The 21,573-nt window shown below is 37.9% G+C and overlaps 1 protein-coding gene and 1 pseudogene across 12 annotated transcripts in view; one reads left to right on the forward strand and one right to left on the reverse strand.

Moving 5' to 3' along the window:
• Nucleotides 1–21,573, reverse strand: part of Mecom (MDS1 and EVI1 complex locus) — a 582,840-nt gene that overhangs the window by 59,051 nt on the left and 502,216 nt on the right. The window contains exon 1 of one of the 12 annotated variants that reach the window (XM_087186491.1): nucleotides 2,542–3,290. The exons of 7 other annotated variants lie outside the window; for them this stretch is intronic. Coding sequence is in view for 2 of the 5 variants with exons in the window: in XM_013071482.3 (XP_012926936.3) it covers nucleotides 882–1,052 (171 nt within the window). In the remaining 3 variants the exon portion in view is untranslated. Of the gene's footprint in view, nucleotides 1–881; nucleotides 2,262–2,306; nucleotides 2,327–2,541; nucleotides 3,291–21,573 lie in introns of those variants that run through there. 4 more of the 12 variants (XM_021253942.2, XM_021253924.2, XM_013071482.3 and 1 more) reach the window with 4 other exon arrangements.
• Nucleotides 9,610–21,573, forward strand: part of LOC106010546 (kanadaptin pseudogene) — a 67,873-nt pseudogene continuing 55,909 nt past the window's right edge.

Here is a 21,573-nt window from a genome sequence, read left to right on the forward strand (position 1 = left end):
AGCATATATTAATGTTTTTCTGAATTAAACAGTCAATATTTTGGTTTGGATAACTAAGTAGTCAGTACTTTAGGTTTAGATGGTCTTCTCATGTGAGTTTGTATTTTCACATTTTTATACTTTAATTCAGTTAAAACTGTAATGTGAATATTACCAAATTTCCCTTTTCAAGTTTGCATTTCCTCATCATGAAACAATTAAATCACACACTTAATTGAAGGAGATAATAAGATTTGCCTCATAAATACATCATCTGACCAAACTAAAGAAAAACATGAAAATAATTGATAGGTAAACATTCATGCAAAGTATGGCAACCTAAGCTTTTAGTTAATAATGCCAATACATATTTTTGTATTATGTCCAGTAAACAAAATAACAAAACTGGCTTGTAAATAAGTAAATATATATCAATATATTGCCATCCTCATAGATGGTTGTGTTTTGTTATTTTTTATGAGATTTTCACATTAACCTATATTGAATCTTAATATTACTTAGGTCAATTATGAACAAAAATTGAAATGGGAAACTTCCATTTATAAAGTTTTGTGTACTTAAGCCAACCTATCCTGATTCACCCTGAGCAAAAATGTTTTAAACATCTATATTAAAAGTTTCAGTCTTGACCTGATGGTGGACAACTACAAAGGCTGGTAATGTTATGTCAATCAGCTAATGCAAAGTTGAGGAAGCTTCCTATCAAAAACTAAACAACATAGTCTAGAACACAAGTTAATGAATTAAATAACCCCTACAAAACTCGGATGCATCTATACGGATATAAAGTTAATACTAAACCCTTGGGCATACAGACAAAAAAACAGTTTTGCACAGAACTCGGGTAATCATCCAGTTGTAGACTGGAGTCATTAACTCACCATAAACTTCAAGAAGAACCCAGGGTCCTGAGGGCTGTAGTCAAGAGCAGCTAAGAATAAGCCCTTGGACATGGGGCAACTGAAGGGCAATGAGTAGTTCCACAATTTAAAAAGGAAAAATTGGAAACAGAAGATAGAGATAGAAGTTGCTAAACACACACACACACACATGCACGCGCGCACACACACACACACACACGTCCTCTTTTTCAGGGACACTTCACATTAACAAGGAGTCTATAACTAAATACCCCTTCTAGTGAAAACAAACTTTAACAATTTTTTACTTATACAATTGCAGACTTTAAAATGTTTCTTAACTCTCATAGATGAATAACTCAAATAGCAATTTTGAATTTCTTTCCCAGATGTCAAGAAGCCACATAAATTATGATATAATGCACAGTTTTACTGAGTAAAACGTTGGGGTTGTTGAGGTTTTTTTGTTTGTTTGTTTGTTTTGATTTGATTTCTGGTTGGCCTTTTATTGTTTTTTTGACTAGTGAAAAAAATAGGCAGGTATACTGACACACCAGAGAAATATTTTGGGTGAAGCCAGTGAAATGCAACACAAGTTCCATTTCATTTTTGCAGAACAAAGTGGAAAACTTGTTAATTTCAAAGTCAAGAAGCATCTATCCCCTTGGCTTTCAAGCATTCCCTTTTGCAGGGGAAGGGAGTTAAGTATTACATACACTTCACCTAAAAAGTCCTGGATGTAATTTTATTCCGTGTTAACATTATTGCCATTGCCACTGTCAACAGCGAAGTTAATTTTCAAAAAGATTCATTTCCAAAGAATGTCTTTTTACATAATCGGTTACATGATTGTTCAAAGATTTCACCAGCATATTAACTTTATTACTCAATATTCTTGCCTCAAAACAAAAGCTTAATTTTCTTTATACACAGCCCCTTCCTACCCCAGGTGAATTATTCACTTTTGATTTGCTTGTAGAACTGCAGTTGTCTCCCAAATGTCTTAATCATCTCGGAAATCTCGAATAAAATAAAGTAACAACAAATCTTCTGTCATTTCATGTAATACACTCCTGTGTTTTTAAACGCTGTCAAGCTCCAAAGATAGCTTTTTAAAAAATCCCTTGTAGGTGGACTTTAGAGAAAGGCCCTTTGAAAAACTCAACAGCAAAAGGGCGGGGGGGGGGGGGACCCACCATCTAGCCAAAGAGTCTGAATGTGACTTTATGGAGAGAAGCAACACACGATATTGGACAGCCAAGCTCTTACTTGGCAAGGTAGAAGTCGGCCGAAAGCGACTCCAAAGTCGCGTGGCCGGTGCCAGGAATTCAGATTTTGGCAAACCCCACCTTCTGCGTCCCCGATACCGACAGACAGACCCACGGAGGGAGGGAGAGGCGGAGGAAGGCGCGAGGGAAAAGGCCGACAGCCGGCAGAGCGACCCACCGAAGGCCGGACACCCACCGCAGCCCAGCCACGTCCAGCCCTGGCGCTCTGCAGGAGGAACAAGGAAATCGCGGTTCCGCGGCGAGATAAGCAGAGGGCTCGGCGGGCCGGCCAGGAGGAGCTGGGCGCCGCGCGCGCGGGGGGCGCCCCGGACACGGGGTGCCCGGCAGGAAACCGTTCCGAGTGACAAACTATGCACATCGCCAACACTTTTTTGTTGTTGTTGTTCGCTTACCTTAAGATTTCTATGGCCTCAACTCAGCAATAAAAGGCAATCTCAGAAGAAATAAAATAAACAAAACAAAATAATCAGCAGCCCTCAAAGCTCATGCACGAAAATCCTTTCAAACGATCCCCAGCAACATTTTTCGAGTTGTTAAAAAAAACCAAAAAACAAAAACAAAAAGAAAGCCTCGCGTCTCGATTTCCAAATGGGTCTCTGATAACTTTGTCCGTCTCTAGGATCTGCTCGCCGGGACCACGCGTTTCAGATTTATTGTCCTCCACCAATGTATTTTAAGACCAGAAATGAAGTCTTCTCTCGCCTGAGTGACCCGGGGTGGGTGTCTTTTGGCTTTTTTCCCCCTTCCTAAATGAGCTCGCAGCTATTCCTTCGGGTTCACATCACCTCCCTCTTTTCTCACTTTCTCTCGCTCTTATCAGCCCGATGTGTAATGAAAGTTATCTGAAACCCACTAAAACTTCTTCCACCTCTCCTTCCCGAGTCCGAGGGGGGCAGACGGGCAGGAGGAGGAGAGTTTGCGAAGGTGGGGGTCTGGGGGGCGAGGGCAGCGCGAGCCCCGCTCAGCTCCTCCGCAGCGCCTTCCAGGTCCCAGACCCTCCCGGGATCGTCCCCTTTCGCAACTCCGAGCTCAGCCGCCGGGTTTCTATTTCATGAACTGTCTCTTTAAAGAAGATCTGCTCGGCCATCCAGAAAGAACCCGGGGCGAGGGAGAAAGGGAGCCCAGAGTGATCAGGAAGCTGGATGGGCTCCTCTTTCAGTACATTTTTAAAGTGACAGCAGCCTCCTCTGGCGGGAGAGGTCACAAAAAGGTCGCCAAGACACAAGTCCTATAGGGACAGACTGATTATGGATGCACCATCCCCCTTAAACATGTAGATTTCTCCGAGTAAACAACCAATGGGGAGATCTCGCCAGGCAGGATTTCTTTCCCCAGGGAAATATCCTCCGGGTCAATGTCCTGAAAGCACAAGTGTAAGTGTGTGTGTGTGTGTGTGTGTGTGTGTGTGTGTGTGTGTGTGTGAGAGAGAGAGAGAGAGAGAGAGAGAGAGAGAGAGAGAGAGAGAGAGAGAGAGAGAGAGAGGGAGGGAGAGGGAGAGGGAGAGAGAGAGGGGATGGGGGTTGGGAAGAGCTGGGTGGAGAGGGGATTTCAGGGCTGTGAGGGTGAGCGCACCCGGGCAGGCTGGAGGGTGGGGTGGGGCGCTGGAGAGGGCGAAGATGAGGCTTAAAGTGAAGGGAAGCTGGCTCGAACTAAACGTGATTAGTTCAGAAATTCTCAGCCAACGGAAGTCTCAAGAGTACAAAGTTGACATAGGTTCCCAGTTTTCTGCTAAGTATCTTTTTGAGCCTTTTTAATGGAAATGTGTAGTCAAATTTAGGCCCACCATTCCTATAGTGAGGTCAGCAGAAAGGTGTGTTAAAATTTCAAATCCTATTTCTTTTTCTTAGAAGAAGAGATTTTAAAATCTGGAACATTATTTGCATGTAACTCACCCAAATAAGGCATTTATGGGCTTAGGAAGATTGAAGACTGGTGAGTTTTGCCATGTTCTTTGATATATTAATTAAAACATCATGAAAGCCCAAAAGTAGAATTAGGCAACTGGAAAACCCAGACTATTTTTAAACTTTGAACAAGGTACCTGCTGCAGAAATATTTAGTGGTCAGTATTACACGACATTTAATAACTTTATGATATATATTTGATCAATTTGTACCAACACAATGCAGAAAAGACACTGGACAGGACTGGAAGGCAAAAAGGGGGGGGGGGTCCTGTATATATTTGTAGCCAACATTGGAAGAATTTAGTTTAGCTCATCAATTGCATGGAAATAAGTGTTTTTTAATCAGAAAACTTTTTACGAACGAGTGAACAAAACCCAAGTTCTTTCCAGCTCAACAATGGAAAGTTAGGCAAAGCAAGCGAGTCTAGGGGAGCTTGCGGAGGGGAGGAGGAGCGAGCCAGAGGGGCAGGAGAGCGCGCCGTCGTTAAACTTTATCTGCGAACCAGGACAACACAAGTGCCACCCAGCTTTTGTCTTCTCCAAGTGCAAGTAAACGTGAAAATCGAGTAGATCTATATCTCCCCAGCTGATTTAAAAACAAAAATAGTAACAAAAGGGAGGGACATGGGGGAGAGAAAATGACAAGAGGTGGTGACTAATTCGTTTTGGTGGCCTGTTATCTGTGACACTGAACTGTTATTTCAGATAATGGCCATTGTTTCAGGGAAAAATCACACAGCGGTGGTAGGTAGGACAGGAAAAATCCTTTGTAAATAACCTAAAACCCGGTCAGATATTCCCATAGAGTTCGGTGCTTGAGAACCTTTAAGAGCCCTGGGTTTGTAGCATTGATTTCCTGCCCTTCCTCAACTTGTCCATTGTAGGAGCGTTTTTTGTTGTTGTTGTTGTTTTTTAATTTAGCCATAAATTGGACCGGCTCTAGCTATGAGCTGTTCTATTTTCTTCCTGTCAGGATGAGGGATTTGTTTTATGATGCATTGTGTATTAAATACAAGTAATCTGGGGAACCGATTGCTTCAGACAGTGCGGCCTGATCAGGGGGTCTGAGAGCTCGGAGCCCTAAGCTCTCCCCATCCCTCCCACCCCAGGCCAGGCCCCGCAGCCTCCACCTTCTTGCCCTTTATAAAACTGCTTTGAAAAGGAGGAAACGTCGGTGGGGAGACAAAGGTCATGTGGAATCAGTAGCAAGTCCTGGCTAAATTAGAATTTCGTGGAACGGCCCTCGGAGTTTTTCCCCCTTATATTGGGTACGAGTGGGGGAGGCGGGGCGGACTTGCAAGGTCGGGATGCTTGCAGATGTGGCAAGAAGCCAGTAGATGGCGCTGTGTCCCGAAATAAAGAGCGGCGCCTGCGGCTCCAGCCACCCAGGTGAACCCGCCGCCGCGTACCCGGCGCCCGCAGCCGTCTGGACCCTGCGCTGGCCCAGCCTCACCCAGACGCCGGCCGGCACACTGCAGTCCAGGCCCGCGGGCACCGGCCTGACCTAAGGCTTCTTCTACGTAGGAAATTCTCCAAATACAGCCAAAAGAGCACGTTCTGAGACCTTGCAAGATTTATCTAGAGAAATGGAGGATTCCTTTCATCATTATCATTATTGTGTTAATATCATCATTATCGCCGTCATCAATCTTATACTAATTGTAACAAATACTAAAGGAAATCGTCATAAGGATCTGGGCAAAGGAGGCTAGCAAAACATGGTATCTCAACTTCTCTCATTCCTCCCCTCTCCCTCTCTCTCCCTCTCCTGCCCCCTTCCAACTTACTGCCTCTCTCCTTTGGTTATAGAACAACAACTTCACAAAAAGGTAGAGTCGCCTGACTTTTTCTTGACTCAACTTGAAGTTTAAAGAAAGGGTCCCGAAATCCCAGTTAGCTGTAAGAACCTTTTTTACTCTTGTTCTTTAAATAATAATCTCCTAGGAGGGACAAGACCCACCTCCCTCCATTTCCCCCCATCCAAAGTAAAACCGGAGAGGACGAGGTTTTTGCAGGGAGGGGTTGTTTTTCTCCCATTAGCTTGGTTTCCATCAAGAGATTTGTAAGACAATAAATAAATACAAGGAGCCAAATACCACCACCAGTTCCCTTTATTCCTTGGGATTTCTGGTGAAATCTGTTTACAGTAGTTCCCAGTTAGAAATTAATCGGCAAAAGCCGATGTCTGCTCAGCTGTAATCAGTAACATGCGTGTTCTGCAGTGCTTAGCGCTGCCTTTGAAATGGGCTATTAAAAATAATGGTTTTACTATAATCTCAAACCAGCTTTAATTTGCAAACATGTATCAGGACAGATGATCTGAACATTCAGGGGATGGGAAGAGAGCGCAAACTATATCAAAGGTGTAGCTTTGGGGGAAGGGGAAAATGGTGTCTCAGCAGTGTTTTAAAATAGAATCATATTTTTAAAACACTTTTTCTAGAAGGAATTATAGGCGTATTCCTTATTCCTGTTAATTATTGTTCACTGGGTAAAAGGCACTGGAAAACAAGAGGTTTGAGTGTGAACTGATAGATTTTGTGGAAGTTGTAAAGATCCCCCTTTGGGTGATCAGGCAGAGCTGGGGTGGGAGAGGTTAATGTGTTTTCTTCCTGGTTTGAAAAGGGCATAAACCCTCCTCAGGCCCCTTTCTTCCTACCCCAGCTGTGTGGATTGCAGAACCTTTAAAAAGCCCAAAGATTTCCAATAAGGCCACTGCTCTGCCTTCATTGTGTATGTGTTTATTTAAAATAAGTCAATATATTAGTTAAAGCAGTAAGAAGTTAGTGCTCCAGTATTCAAGTGATTCCCACAAGACTGTAAACTGATGCCTCTTTTAAGCCTTAAACTTCATGGTCGTCCCAGAAGTAAAAGTTCTGCTAATGGAGACCCTATGGGCATGGTACATTCCAGCACATCATTAAAGGAAAGAAAAGCAGTCCAGCCAAAGCCAGATGAAATGACTGCACTGTCCACTTTTAATAGGCTTCCTGTGGACAAACAGCACTGTAACACTCTGCAGAGGACAATATTTAAAAACAAGACAACTTGCTGGCAGTTTTCAATACCATAAAGTTAATAAAGTATGTTCCCATTGACTCTGACATTATGTTTTTGGTTTATAGAGGAAGGTACTTCATAACCTCAGCCTAAGTAGAGTTCGCTTAATTCTGCAGCTTTGGATTTCTTGAGGTGGCTAAATGTACACTGAACTCCAAGCCTAACATTTTTGTTTTAACATTGTTTTGTGTGTGTGTGTGTGTGTGTCTGTGTGTGACTTTTCAAGAACATACAAGTGCATTTTACATTTCTCAAGTTCACTTTCATTCACAGTCATCCTTTTAAAGCCTGTTTCATACAGTTCATGTCAAGAAGCATGAAATAATCTCAGAAATTGACATTTGGCTGAACAATAACTGCCTGGTAATTAAATTAGCTTCGTGTATAGATATTGATGTGTGTTTAAAAAGAAAATCAATGCTTCCTTTTCCATGTCAGAATGGGGTTTTGTAAAACCTTACCTACCCTAACTGAGATGAAGATAAGAAAAAATATGTGTGTCTTTAAAACTCAAGAGACTTGCCACTGATTCATATAAAAATATTTCTCTCAATTTGTCTCCCCCTCCTACTCCTCCAAATTGTCTACCACCTACAATTTCCCTCAACCTTTTTATCCAATAGAGATGCCTTGTAATAAAACATAATGTTTAGGCAAGGGAAGCTAGATCAGAAGCCATGATATCAAAGGTAATATTTTGTTTAAATTTAATTATGTACATCACTTAATCAGGGGAGTTTTCCGAGCTTGGTTCCTTGGACTTGACATTGATTTCTGTTATTCTGAGCAGGTAAATCCAGCAAAAGTGTCCAACGCAATGTGAATTTACAAACCAAAAAAAGCTCTGAATGTCCATAGCCCCAGCGCCTATCACCACTACTCTAGAGAAAGATGCCTGGTCACTCTTGGTGGACTCTGCTTTGCTTCCTCTTTTCTTCTTTTTAAAATCTAGTGGATGTGGGGCTGTTTAAAAAGAAAAGAGGAAATTAAAGGTAAAAAAATGTAAATAAAAAATTTCCCTTGGTCTGGAAATGGGCCTGACTGAAAGCATGTTAATCTCCACCTCAGTAATTTGGTTCTCCAGGAGAAGACAGAAGCCCTGCTGCTGTGCCCTGCACTTCATAAATCACATCTTTATGTGGACAAGGTCAGGGCACCTAACAGCTCAGACATGGGCCTTTGCAGTGGCTGGAGGATTCAGGCATGTTTACTCTCCTGCTCGGCTCTCTGAGGAGTAGTCCAGCACGCTTCTAATTACTTTTGATTATTTTCATTTGCTGGGGTCAGTCTGGCTTGCCAGGATTGCTGGAGGGTTGATTTCCTACAAATCTCAATGTCACTGTGTGCGTTCAGAATTAGCACCCTGTTATTGTCCTATGGCACGGGACCCCTCAGAATCGACAATGTGACACAAAAGTTTCCCCAGTGAACCATTCACTACTTCCCTTCTTATTAATTAACTATACAACCATAATCACCTATCTGGTCTTTTATGTAAAATGGAGAAGACTTTAACAGTTGAGTATTTCATAGTATATTTGGCCAGAATGAAGGCAAAATTTTTTGCTTCGATTTTTAAATATATTTAGTAATGACAAGCACTTCTTTGGAAACTAAAATGAAATACTTTGCTGAAACAACAGCTCAAGTAAATAAATTATTATACAGTACTCAAAGATTTATTTCCTAAACTCCAACAAAGGCTGCCATATTTAAAATATTTTTTGTTGGGCCATTTTGATGTATTTCACTTCTAAGCTATTATGCTGAGTGGTTAAAGCATAGCAGCAACAAAAAAAATTTATACCAGGGTTAAATGAAAATGTTGCAATATATACTTCCATAGAATATTGTAAAATTTTGGTGGAAAAAAAGATAAAATGTCAGTTTTTTCTTCCTTATTCCTCCACAGTAGAGGTATGTAATTGTCTGATGTATATGCCCTGAAAGATACAATTTTAAAAAAGATAAGCAAGTATTTACAAGAATTGAGAAATAGAGGGGAAGGGGGAAGGAAAGAAGGGAAAGGAAAAATTATGAGAAAAAGAAAAAAATGGAAAAAAGTCTTTGTAAATAGGGAAGGGTGGAGGGGGTGAAGGGAGCACAGGGAATGGGGAAAAAATAAGAACCAAGATACATCATGTACAGGTACAAGTTCCCAATGAGAAATGTAAATGTATTGTGTACCTAGAATGTACCAATAAAAGAATTTAAGCAAAAAAAAGGAATTGAGAAATAAATATTCAACAAAACACAGATCACTGTCATTAGTAAACGTTTTTATGTCACTGAAGAAAATTTACTATTATCTTTTCCTTTATAGAAGATAACTTGTATTATAATTACCATCAGTCTCAAAAAGACAAATCTTCCTAACTTTAGAGCAGAACTAAGGGGTAAATTTTTTCAGAAATAACCTCAATTCTATAAGGATTTGATTTTTCATTATTTTATTACTTTTAATTAATTTAGTCTTTCAGAACAGCATTAAGCATGGTCTGCAATAACTCCAGGGTCAGTTTCTTCCCCGGGGCTTTAGAAACACCATTTAAGTGTGCTTTAGATCCTGATCTTGTGGGGAACGTAAGTTGGAAGGCCTGCTTCTCCTCCTGTCTCCACTTCTAGCTGAGTACCTTTGGGTAAGTCACTTAACCTTTGAGTCGGTTTCCATGAACAAATTTCATAATATCAGCATAATGAGAGTGTTGGGCAAATAAATTGGGTAATATGAGTGTGAACTGCTCTGAGTTCATGGGAACAGGTCAACATACTGTAAGTTTCACAGTATTTGTGTTTGTGTAACGAGTTAGAGTAAACTTACACACATGCACAATGAGGAAGATAGTCTGGCCTAGATTTGGGGGAATGGAAAAGTGTAAGTATTTATCTATCCTGCTCTTCCATTCCAATGTCGGCTGCCCTAATCTTTACCCTGACCTTGGGAGAGAAGAATTTTAAGAAAAATGTTTTTTTTTTCCTCTCAAGCTGAGCTACCCCCAAAGATGTCCATCTCGGTCTGGCTGGCAGCTGAGCTTGTTCTGTCCTTCCCACTGTGTTCTCTGCCAATCAGCAAAAGGAAGTGCACTGAGATCCCCAAACCCTAAAACTAGGACAGGAGGACACATGTTCACATACCCACACCTATACAAACACACCCCCGAGCACACATACAAACACCAACACACACCCACTAATTTTATGTCAACATTTGTTACCAAAGTCAGGAAATTCATCCTAATAATGTCCTCTGGTCGACTTTAAGAAGGCAGGAATTAGATCTATTTTATCTTCTGATAATTGCCCAGTCTATCTAATACCTGCTGTAGACTAATACTCAATTGATGTTTGTTGAAAAAAAATGTACCAGGTCCTTCCTTGGTTTTCATTCTCAACCGCTTTGAATGAATGCTTCACTTAAATGCCTGGTACCTCTAGTCTGAACTACTACGATGGTGTCCTAACAGATCTTCAAGGCAACACTTACCCTTTCACCAGTTTGTACTGCACACTGTTAATCTTCCCAACTATCCGCTGTTACTCACATCCCTGCTCAGAACTCTACAGCGGGTTGCAAATGCCTAGCCATTCAGTGTAATCTCATTCTATTTGTTGAGAATTAAATGAATATTGTATGTAAATCATTTAAAATCATGCACAGAACACAGCATACCATCAATATAAAATAGCTGTAATTATTGATACTATTAATAGGATGATAACTATCATTTGTGTTGTTCAACCTATATTACATTTTACCTTGGTTAGCTCAGATAAAGTGGTATCTATCCTTCAAAGCCTCTTTGTTATGTACTATAATTTTTTATAATTTTTAAACCAGGTTTAACATTTTCCTCCTTGGCACCAGATCATCTGTGCTTCTCTCCTGGTTTATAGCCAATTCTACTTTACCTTACAAGTGTGTGTCTGTAATATAGTCTTATCCTCTTTTAAGAGCCACTATAAAATTCTTAATGAAGCATTCAAGTTTTAGTCACACTGATATCTTCAGTAGCGTCTTTCCATAAGTCGAACTACTCTTGAACTTCCTTGCAAGAGTGAAGTAATTGTGGCAAAATGTACAGGCAATAACTGTATCTTCTATCCAAGGAAACTTAGCTATTGAATACTGTTCCCCTGTCAGAATCAACTGATGCACTGGTAATTCTTTTCTAGGGATTTAGAGATGGGAATTCCTTCCATTGCTGCTTCTCCAGAATAGCAATACATTGCCCTATTGCCACCTCAGCCTCTCTGTTCTCTTTCTGTTCTAATTCTCTGCTCTTTATCCAGGCTCACATGCTAAACCACAGCTTGGCCCCTTCCTTTCCCCTTATCCCTAGTAAGTAGTGAGTGGCCTGGTCAATTTGTTACATTGTTTCCATCTCAATGTATCCCATCTTTCCATGGGGACCAGCCTAATGGAAGCCCTTGTCACTTTAGACCTGAATTTTTGTGTGATGTTTACACCAAATATTGCTCTTCTGAAAAATCAAGATTGTAACAATGTGTTGCTTTACCTAAAAACAAAAGGTAAGAGGCAAAAACAAAAGCAAGAGGAGAAATACCATGCTAACAAAAAATGTTGGATCTCAATTTGTTAGATGATAAAGTCCCTAATCCAAAATGCAATCTCTTATGTAATTTGATATCAAACTAATCTTTCCAGGCTTCTTTCCTGCTTATTTCTTCTAAAAAATCTTCAGCTCTGGTTCACAACTGAAGATGTGTGTAAATGCTCTTGGCCCTGTAAGTGGGTATAAGCAGGTCTTTCACTTTGCTCACCTTTGCTACTCACAGCATTGAGTGAAACAAGAGATTGCGGAGGTGAAGCAATGGTTCTGTTAATCACACTCATGCAAAATCTTCCAAGTTCCCTGATTTGAAATCTTTAAAGTACTGAATATTATTGAGACCATTCACTAGTCAGTTGTCATGTTTAGGGTCATTTGGGATATTTCTCTTATTAGCTAATCTACCTGAAAACTATTAGATGACAAGAAGCATCGTTCATACCAGCATTTTTAATTGGTAAATTATTAACAAGTATTTTCTGAAAATGTGTTTGGAGTCAAGTGAGTCATATCTAGCTCCCTTTTGGATTTTCATTGTTAACTTCTCTTTTAATTCTTAAAGTTAAATTCTTTAAGTCTAAGACTAAAACTCTAAGCCCTTTAAAAAAAAAAAAAACTAATTTGTTTAACTGGGCATCATCAAAGTTGTTTAAACATGTATGAAAGCCTCTTTCTCCTTCCACTGAAACACCTAAAGGAACACTTTTGGAAATAAAACTTTGTATTACTTTGCATCTGTTTTGCCAAAGCACAAGTGTTTCCCATATATATTTTTCTATTAACTGACCTACTATTTGCAACTGTTGGCCAAAATGTCACTACAAAATAGTCATAAAAATATAAAGACAAATGAAGCTTCAATTTTTTCATTCTACCTGAAAGCATTTGGAAGTTCTATCAAATTTACAAGGGAAGTAGGTTATCAGTAAACTCCAGCCAATTGATCCTTTGCCTCTAACCTGTTATAATTGTATTTGAGTACACATTATGAGACCCTTCCAAAGGAATGTGTACAATCTCTTTTCTATATCAACCCACTCCTTCCTATCCTCTTCCATTAAAGGCCTTTTTAAAACACAATTTTACCCTGAGCACATTTACATGTAATGTTTATCTTATTTAGGTTTTTCTTAATAAGATTTGGCATTATCTAGATATATATATTTCCCCAGGAGAAAGAAAAACAGCTAGGCAATCTCCATCTAAGAATGACTGAATTAAACATTTAAGAATTTTCCTTTCTTCAGTTTTGGATATTGGATTCAGGTGTTGCGCCCGCCTATGGCTATCTCACTGCTAAACTAAGTGGACTTTAAATCAGATGGCATACAAAATTACAGGAATTTGATCCTTAGATAAACCACAAATCTTGATGAACTAACATTGTTCCAGATGAATTAACTCATCATCTTGAGGAACAGAACATTTCATGGGTGCAGCCACATAATCTCTGTAGAGAGCACTAATGCCTGTGATTAATTTGTGATCTATTGGAAATGCTTTCTTCTAACAACAGAGGTATACACTGAAGCAAGGGGCAAAGGATAGTGAGGCTATTCTGCCCAAGAGTTATTGCTCTACTCCAAAGCTCTAATGGCAGATGCTGCTATTATTTACACCTGGCTACAAGGTCCACTATGGAGTTAGGAAACAGTTCATGGGTTCTTATCAATGATTTAATGAAACGTTTATTTTTTCTTTATGTTGCAAATCCTAAAGTTCCATTTTATCACATCAATGACTCAGAGCCAGAACTTAATAAAATAAAAACTTGGTAGAGCCAGAAAAGCATGTTAAATTTACAATACATTTAATGATGTCATATGATATACACCAAATGGGAAAATGTCAGAATATTCCAGTAGTGCTTAACGTATTAGTAAAATTCCAGTATCATTGGGAAAATACAGTCATTGCTTTCAGTTGTGGCTTGAAAACATCTTTCTGTAAATTTTTTTTTGTCAATTCTTCAACTTCAAATAAAATCCTAATATAGCTTGCCTATAAACCCCGGAATTAAGTACAGATCAATATCCAGGATGCAGATTCTCAAAAGTATTTTTGTTTGTATGTAGTTCTTGGCTGGAAAACAAATGAAGATTGCTAATGCAGTGCCCTACAACCATGAGAGGACATGAATGGGAATATTTATAGAGGAAAATATACATATATACCAATTCACACATAATATTTCTCTCCATATGATCCGAACCACTCATTTATTAATAAACCATAGAACTCTGTTATGATGTAGAGAACAATGAATTATGAGTCTACAATAGTAAGATTGAAATGACTATAGATTATAATTTTAAACTCATCCTTTGCAGAATATCACATTGTTTTACTGTTTTGTATTCCTCCTCCCCACTATCATGCTATAAGAGCCAGCAAGCTTCATAAAAAAAAATGTTGATGAATCAAATTTAAATGATTCTCTAAGTTCTTCAGTTGTGTAACTTTTTTTTCTAATTGTGGTAGTTGTTGTTAGAGAAATTACCACAAAAATGTTTATCATTTCCTGTGCTTTCTCCTTGGTGATGCTGGAATATTTTTTTAAAAGTCACTGGAAATCTTATGTTTTGTTAAATTTTTATCTTGGAAAGCATAGTGGAGTGACAACATGGACGTATTTAATTAGTGCAAACCAAAAACGGGGAGAAGGCAAGAGAGGAAAAGGGAAGAACAGGAGAAGAGGAATGAGGAGGAGAGAGAGGGACATAAGAAGCTTTTACTCAGAAAAGAGCATGAGGCAGAGATATGAATCAGCTGTTTCTTCAGTAGAATCAGTGTGCAAATAACTTTTATACTTAGAATATCTTATGGCATTGAGTATGACTCTCAGGTTTAAAGATATGTATTTTTCAGACCATGCAACCTCTGAACACAAATACTGTATACTACTTTTTCTGATGCTCAAATGAAGCTACAGTGATCTTTTCCAAAACAGGTTCAAGGCTGAGCAAGGGAAATTATGATTACATTTCATTCTCAATTACTTACTCTACAATCTGAGCTCTCAGTAAGATGTACATTCACTGAGTATGGCTTAGGTTTTGAAAAATATTCCTTAGCAATAACAAGATAAATAATTACAACAATAATGCATTCTATACCCACAATATTTGTGGCGGGCAAATCAGTACTTCTCCATTCTTCTCTGCCTCCAATATTTTTGTGTGCATGGTCTAGTGATACTAGTGGTTCATGACTCAAAGAATTCAATGGTTAAATTACTCGTATCTAGATATGGTTGCAATAGCCTGTTTCCACAAACTTTCTGCCTCCTGTGGATTCTAGCAGGGAAAGTGAGGGGCTCAATAAAATAAATTGCCACAATGAGGTAGGAAGACCTTCCTGGGATCCAGAAGATGACCTGTTTCTTCTCTGCAAGTGTGAAAGCACTTGAGCTCATTAGCAATCATCTCATTCCCTAATCCTGCTGTGCTGCAGCCCTCTGGTGTTAGGGCCATTCTGAGTATCCTTCTAGTTATTAAGTAAAATTCTACTTCTATAAAATAGTTTCCTTCTTTATAAATGCCTTCTATGGTTTGTTTAGTGTTGTCATTTTAGATAGAAACCCTTACGTCAGAAGAGAAAAGGAATTTTTTTTCTTATTTATTTGCTGCCCACTCAGACAGTAGTTTCTAAGAAAGGAAAATGAAAATGTACAAAGCCGGAGAATAATAACAAAAATAAGAAATCAAATGTATAAGAGCATCTAACGACTAAGTTAGAGATCTTAGTCATAATGAGGAAAAAACACTTGCTAATTTTAGAAAATTAAAAAAAGCCCATGAAGAAAAATAGGACCCTTCATAATTCTACTGAAATGATATGTGCTTTAAAAAATAAACCTTGAACAGAAAATAAATTTGAACTTTTTGTTAATAATTGCTGTAGAATATTAAAATATCATTTGACCAAATGTGAGAAAAAAATAAAGATGAAATATTCATGGCAAAGGGGCTTACACACAAAATAGGACACAGTGTGAATGCAGAGGGCCTGAGTAGAGGGTGAGTAAATTTGACCTGCTGGCTGGGACATCATGTTACAATGGGAAGACCTATTCAACATATAAACCAGCTTAGTTCCTTTTATTCCAAAAGCATTTATTAGGTATCTTCTATGTCCTGACAAACCATCTGGTACTGAGTCTTATAATTAAACCTGTAAGTTCCTGTCTTTAAGGAGCGGCAAACTGCAGTTAAAAAGCCCATTGCATTGCCCATTTGGTTATAAATTGCACCCTATAGCTACCTGATAGTTGTAAGGGATGAATCCTGATGAATCATAGCCATTGCTGGGAAGACCATCCCTATTACAGGTAGGTGCTGGCAATGGCAGCTGAATCGCAGTATCTTTATACTCAGCAAGGGGGACATGGTCCTATTCTTATCTACTGACCTTGATGTTGCATTAAAAAGGACTCTTAATTGGATAATTACCAATTTTCTGAAGCTATTAGCTCAGAATTTAGAGAATATGGACAGACCTGAAGAAGATGCATGACTTGTTTTGTGACTAAAAAATCAGAGTGGTCATAGTTTTAGGATAAACCATTCATTTATTCATTTTATGTTCCAAACATAGATAAATAATAAAAGATAAATATACTGAATACCCAACTGGGATGGTTTTAAAATATGCCCATGCAATTTAAAACTTGTTTCCTACACTCCTTTTCAAAAAGTGGAATCTGCTACTTCTTACCCTGAATGATGAAGGCTGGGATTACTGACTGCTTTCTAATAAACAGAATGTAGAGAAAGTAATGCTTGTGCATTTTGAAGCTTTGTTACAAAAATAATAGATCTCCCCCCCCTTCCTTTCTCTCATTATTGCTATGTTCTGTGGATATCATGCAGCCTGTGAGGCTTATGTAGGGAACAAGTAAAATCTGCTAGCCATCAAAACCAACTTAGCAGCAATGTCAATGAATGTTCCCATATTCTGAATATGCTGTATTCTCAATCATAGCTTTAGATAACTGCCATCTAAACTGCAACCTGATGAGATTCTGGACCAAAGTGCCCAACTAGCTAAGTTGCTCCTAAATTCCTAAACCATAGAAACTGAACATAATAAATGTTTATTGTGTTTTCCACCACTATATTTTGTGGTAGACAGCAAACACACCAATAAAAGCTATTTAGTGGATATGCATAATTCAATTGCCTGGGCTTCTCTGACCATCAGGGAATTCACACCTCTAAAGGACAACTTCCTAGTCTGCATTTAGCCTTAGCTCTTCCATAACCTGCTGCAGCTCCAAAGGGGGTATTCACACTGCAGCCTAACAAATACTTGTCTCCCATTCTACTCATAAATGATCAAGCAAAAGACTCACTAGGGTACCCTAAGAGCTACAAAGTTGAATAAGACATGATAAAGCCAAATTATAAAAAGCTTTTTCAAACCAGCTATGGCATTGCAAACAGAAGAAAGTTTGATCATAAGTTTCAGAGTGGTGACATTGTGACAAGATTTCAGAAAGACTTGTTTCCTCAACTGGAGTGAGAGTATGTACTAAAGTACAGCAAGGTTGATTTTCAAATTTACATTTTTTTTCGTTGTTATATATAGCATGGATAAGATATTGATCTTTGAATACAGAAGTGTCCTGCTGTACAGTTTATTAGGAGCTCCACCCACAGCATAACTATCAGTGCTAGATCAAAAAGTGAAAAATAATGTGAGCAGATCCTATTTCTTTCATCTTACTGCCCCATCCACAGGTTGGGCCCTTGTTCCTGCTCCTTGATAGTGGTAGCAGGATCTCTCCCTGGAGCTGCAAGCATTTGCAATAAAGAAACCACTGGTCCCCATTTCCGAGGTTCTCAGACAAGACTGTATAACTACCAACCAAAGCTATTCAAGGGTTTATTATGCATCATTTCATTTAATAATTCACTAACAGTCTGTGTGGTGATTATTATCCATGTTTTACAAATAACAACGCTGAACTCAACAGGATTGAGTAAACATCCCCAAATCACTTTGCTTTTAGTAAAATGGTTATAATATATATTTAATATTTCTACAAATTCCTTTTCTTTTTTGTATGTGATGACATTATCATAGGTATGCTACAAGATTAAAAAGGTCTGTGTTTAATTTGGACCAGACTCCACCTTTTATAATTTGTTCAAGTGTACATACATCCATATGCACATTCATAAATGTACTGGATTCTTGTTCTTTGGAATAACTATGATATTTCTCCAGCACCTACACCACTCTTTCTAATTCCTTGTCTCTTGATTCACAAGTTGAAAATGACCAAAGTAAACATAATGTAGGATGAGGTTCAGAAGCCAGAGGGAATATTGAAATAAATATAAATCATTGTTCCAGCTATGGAACAATATAACCTCATGCAAGCTATTTAGAGAGATCAAACTAAGCTACTTGAAAGAACAGCAAATAATAGGAGACTCTAAGATGTTAAGTACTAGGTCATGTGGTTTCAGTGATAAGAACTGCAGAAATTCAAGCAGGAGGAAGATATGTGAAGACTGGCATGGTAGCGGACGCTTTGGGTAAGAGGTGAGACTGATCCGCATTCAAAAACTGTGCAAAAGTGGAGAATAACATTCCTGGGGTTCTTATGCTAGTTGTATTTTCAATGTTTATTTGCTTTGATAAAAATACAGCACAGTTTTGCTTATTAGGAGTGTAAAATCATCCTCATATGTGTTAAAACTATAGATTGTTACAATAGCTTAGGTATGTTTATATTCATATATGTGCTCTAAACAAAGAGACCAGTTTTCCTGATGGTTTCTAATATAATAGATGGCTTTATACTTTAAGCTTGATAAATGTCATCATTAACTAGAACAATATTGATAAATAATTGTGTTAGTAAAATAGAACAGTGATAAATTCTATTTTAATCTAAATATTACTAACATATCAGAGGCACAAAGATTTATATATAAAGTAAAAACATTTTATTTTAGATAATAGGTGTCCCTATTTTGTTCAGCAACCAAAAACATCATGTTATAATCCACTAATTTTAATAATAATAGTAACAAAAGCAAAAAAATCTTTTAAATCACCATCATTATGCCTAATACTCCCAATGTTTTCTGTGCTGCAGTCACTAAAAATAAACCATTGAGTTTATTTTTTTAATTAAGTGGTTAAAATTAGAGATGTGAGCAAGTTATACATTCATTTTTTTCTCTTAAAGTGCATTTAAATATTTCATTTCTAACATTAGTCTGTCTTGTTCATTCCACTTATTTATTCATTCATACCAAAAAGAAATGAGACATAATCCTTGCAATGGTCTCATCTTTAAAAAATTTATGAGTAACAATGTCACGAGTGCATTGGGGAAGAGCAAGTAGATACTGGGTGACCAGTTAGCACGCCAGAAAAATAACAGGAGATAGTAAAATGGTAAAAAAAAAATATGACACAATCATTTATTAAGCTCCTATTCTGTGTCAAGTACTTGTTATGTATCATTTCACTTAATAATTTGCTGACAGGGTAGGATATATTTAATATTCTTGCTCTACAGATGATAAAACTAAACTCAGTAAGACTGAGTAAGTTGTCCTGAGTTCCTTAAGTGGTAGATATTAAAGATGTGATCCAACCTGATCATTCTGACTATATATTCTGCGACATTCCCCCTGCAAGTTACACTGCTTTAGACATAACAACCTGAAAGACGGCTTGCTAAGATGCCAAAGATGTCATCTGCTCCATAATTGGGAGTTATCATTTAGGGTCACTCTGAGCCAATCATTGACTGACAGGGACCCCTAGGACCCCTAACCTCAGTTTAATAAAATAGATCAATAAAAGAAGTACCACTAGGGGGTATTTCCAAGACCAAAATAGACTCCTGGGACACCAGGGAAATCTATGCTGCATATTGGTAATTAAATGCAGGCCAATGAAGCATCATAATTTTGCCAAGGCTCAGTTAAAACCAAAGTGAGAACAAATTTGTACCAAAGCTTGGTTTGTGGAATAATAGCAGTTTTTCACTTACTCTCTCATTCATTAAATATATTTTCATTGTAGTACTTTAGGAAAAGACACATGTCAAAAGAAATTCAGTACTAAAACAAGGAAGAGAAGCGTTCCTTGGAAGTAAAATTCTCATTTACTAGGGTTTTCATAAGTGACTCTAGAAAACACTTATTCTCATTCTACGCATTGCTTAGATTTCTATAAAAATATAAAGAAAAAAATAAAATGAAGGCAAAACAATGAGTCTATGTCCTAACATGGATGCTAATAAACACAATGAAATTCGACTTTTGACATTATATCATTAAATCATAATTATGTCTCAGCTCAGGGAAGGTCATTTGGGGTTATTAGTGGTGGTTTCCGCCTAAGTCTAGCATGTCAGTTCTTGCTATCTGCTTTCTTACCTGATTACCGAAGTGTTTTAAATTTCCTTGTGTTGCTATCATCAAAACCTACTTGTGGTCTGCATCCCACATATTCCTTCTTTAACTTCTGTTCCTAGAGAAGTTCCTTCTCAAAAGTTTTGTCTATATAATAGCTAGCATAGATTTTTACAGGAAAAACATTGGTTTATGAAAGTAGGTCTTAAAGTGGGAATCAGTCCCTCTATTTTAAGATATCTTTTGAAACTGCTTGATGAGCTTTCTTAAAGATTTGGGTGAGAAAGATATAGATGTGTGTCTCTGGAAAGCACCTGAGAAATCACCTTTTAAAATGTTACGAGAAGTAAACAACACTGTTCAGCAAACATTTCCAAACTGTGACTATGCTTCAGTGAGCCATTCTAGTAAGAATCAACATGAAATTGCACTCAGAAAAATGAAATTATGTTGCAGTTGTAAAACTGATTAATTTCAGTAACAAAAAAGATGCAATGTAACCAAATGCTGCCATTGTACCTGATGGTCCAGCCACCTACAGCATATTAGAAGTTTGTAATTAGTCTATGTTTTTCATCACTGAGAAAAATATGTAGTTCTAGATATCATGTTTAAAGTACCCAAAGAGCTCCAAAGTTGTCATGCTAAATACAAGAGATCTAAAGATCTGCTGTTACACATCCATTACATTTAGTGAGCTGTCCCACTGGCTTTTTTGAAGTGCTGTATACACGATCTTGCAAAGCGAAACACTTTATGTACCATAAGAAATTTGAGGCATAATGTTCAATGTTCACAAGATAAGTTAACAAAACTGTATGTTAGTGACTTTTTTATTTCCTTGTTTTATGTCCTTCAAGTACTTTAAGGAAAGATAAACAAGAAAGTAGGAGAATAAAATGTTCTTTTGCTTTCTACCTTTTTCATTCTCTTTCCTAATTTAAATTATAACTGCAGATTTGCTCCAAAGCAAGGAATCATGTTAAAATACGATGGATTTTTTTAATGTTTAGATAATAGCTTTCAAAACATAGCTAAGTAAAATGTGTTTTGAGATGGAAAACATTTGGTCTTTTTTGCAGCTTTCAACAGCTTAAGTGAAGGGATTTTTAATGTTCCCAAACAGCTGGGCCATACTACATGTATCTTGAATTCCACTCTCCTGGAAGGATCCTGTCTCCATGAGTGCAGGAGGAGTGCTCTTTTTAATTCCTGTTCTTGGTGCTTGTTTTCTTAATAGCATCCCATTATTATCACAGTGTTCTTAGGTAATGCCTTATAGCAGTGATTACTGAAAGAACTTACTCTTGAACAAAACATAAGATTTGTCTTCAAAAAAAGTTAATGGTTTTCTACTTGTTGTGTACTGGGTACAGAAAACAACAGGTTAAGGTGCATTAGAACAATAATAAAAAAAGCTGTGCCAAGGAAGGGGAGATGACATTGTTTATTTTCAGGACCTCTCAGAGCCTTCTCAAAAATGCTACTGAACATTCTAGTAC

This window comes from Heterocephalus glaber, unplaced genomic scaffold (genome assembly GCF_053883595.1).
Source record: "Heterocephalus glaber isolate CG9 unplaced genomic scaffold, H.glaber_assembly_v1.0 deba00001504, whole genome shotgun sequence".
In the NCBI taxonomy this organism is placed as follows: Eukaryota; Metazoa; Chordata; class Mammalia; order Rodentia; family Bathyergidae; genus Heterocephalus; species Heterocephalus glaber.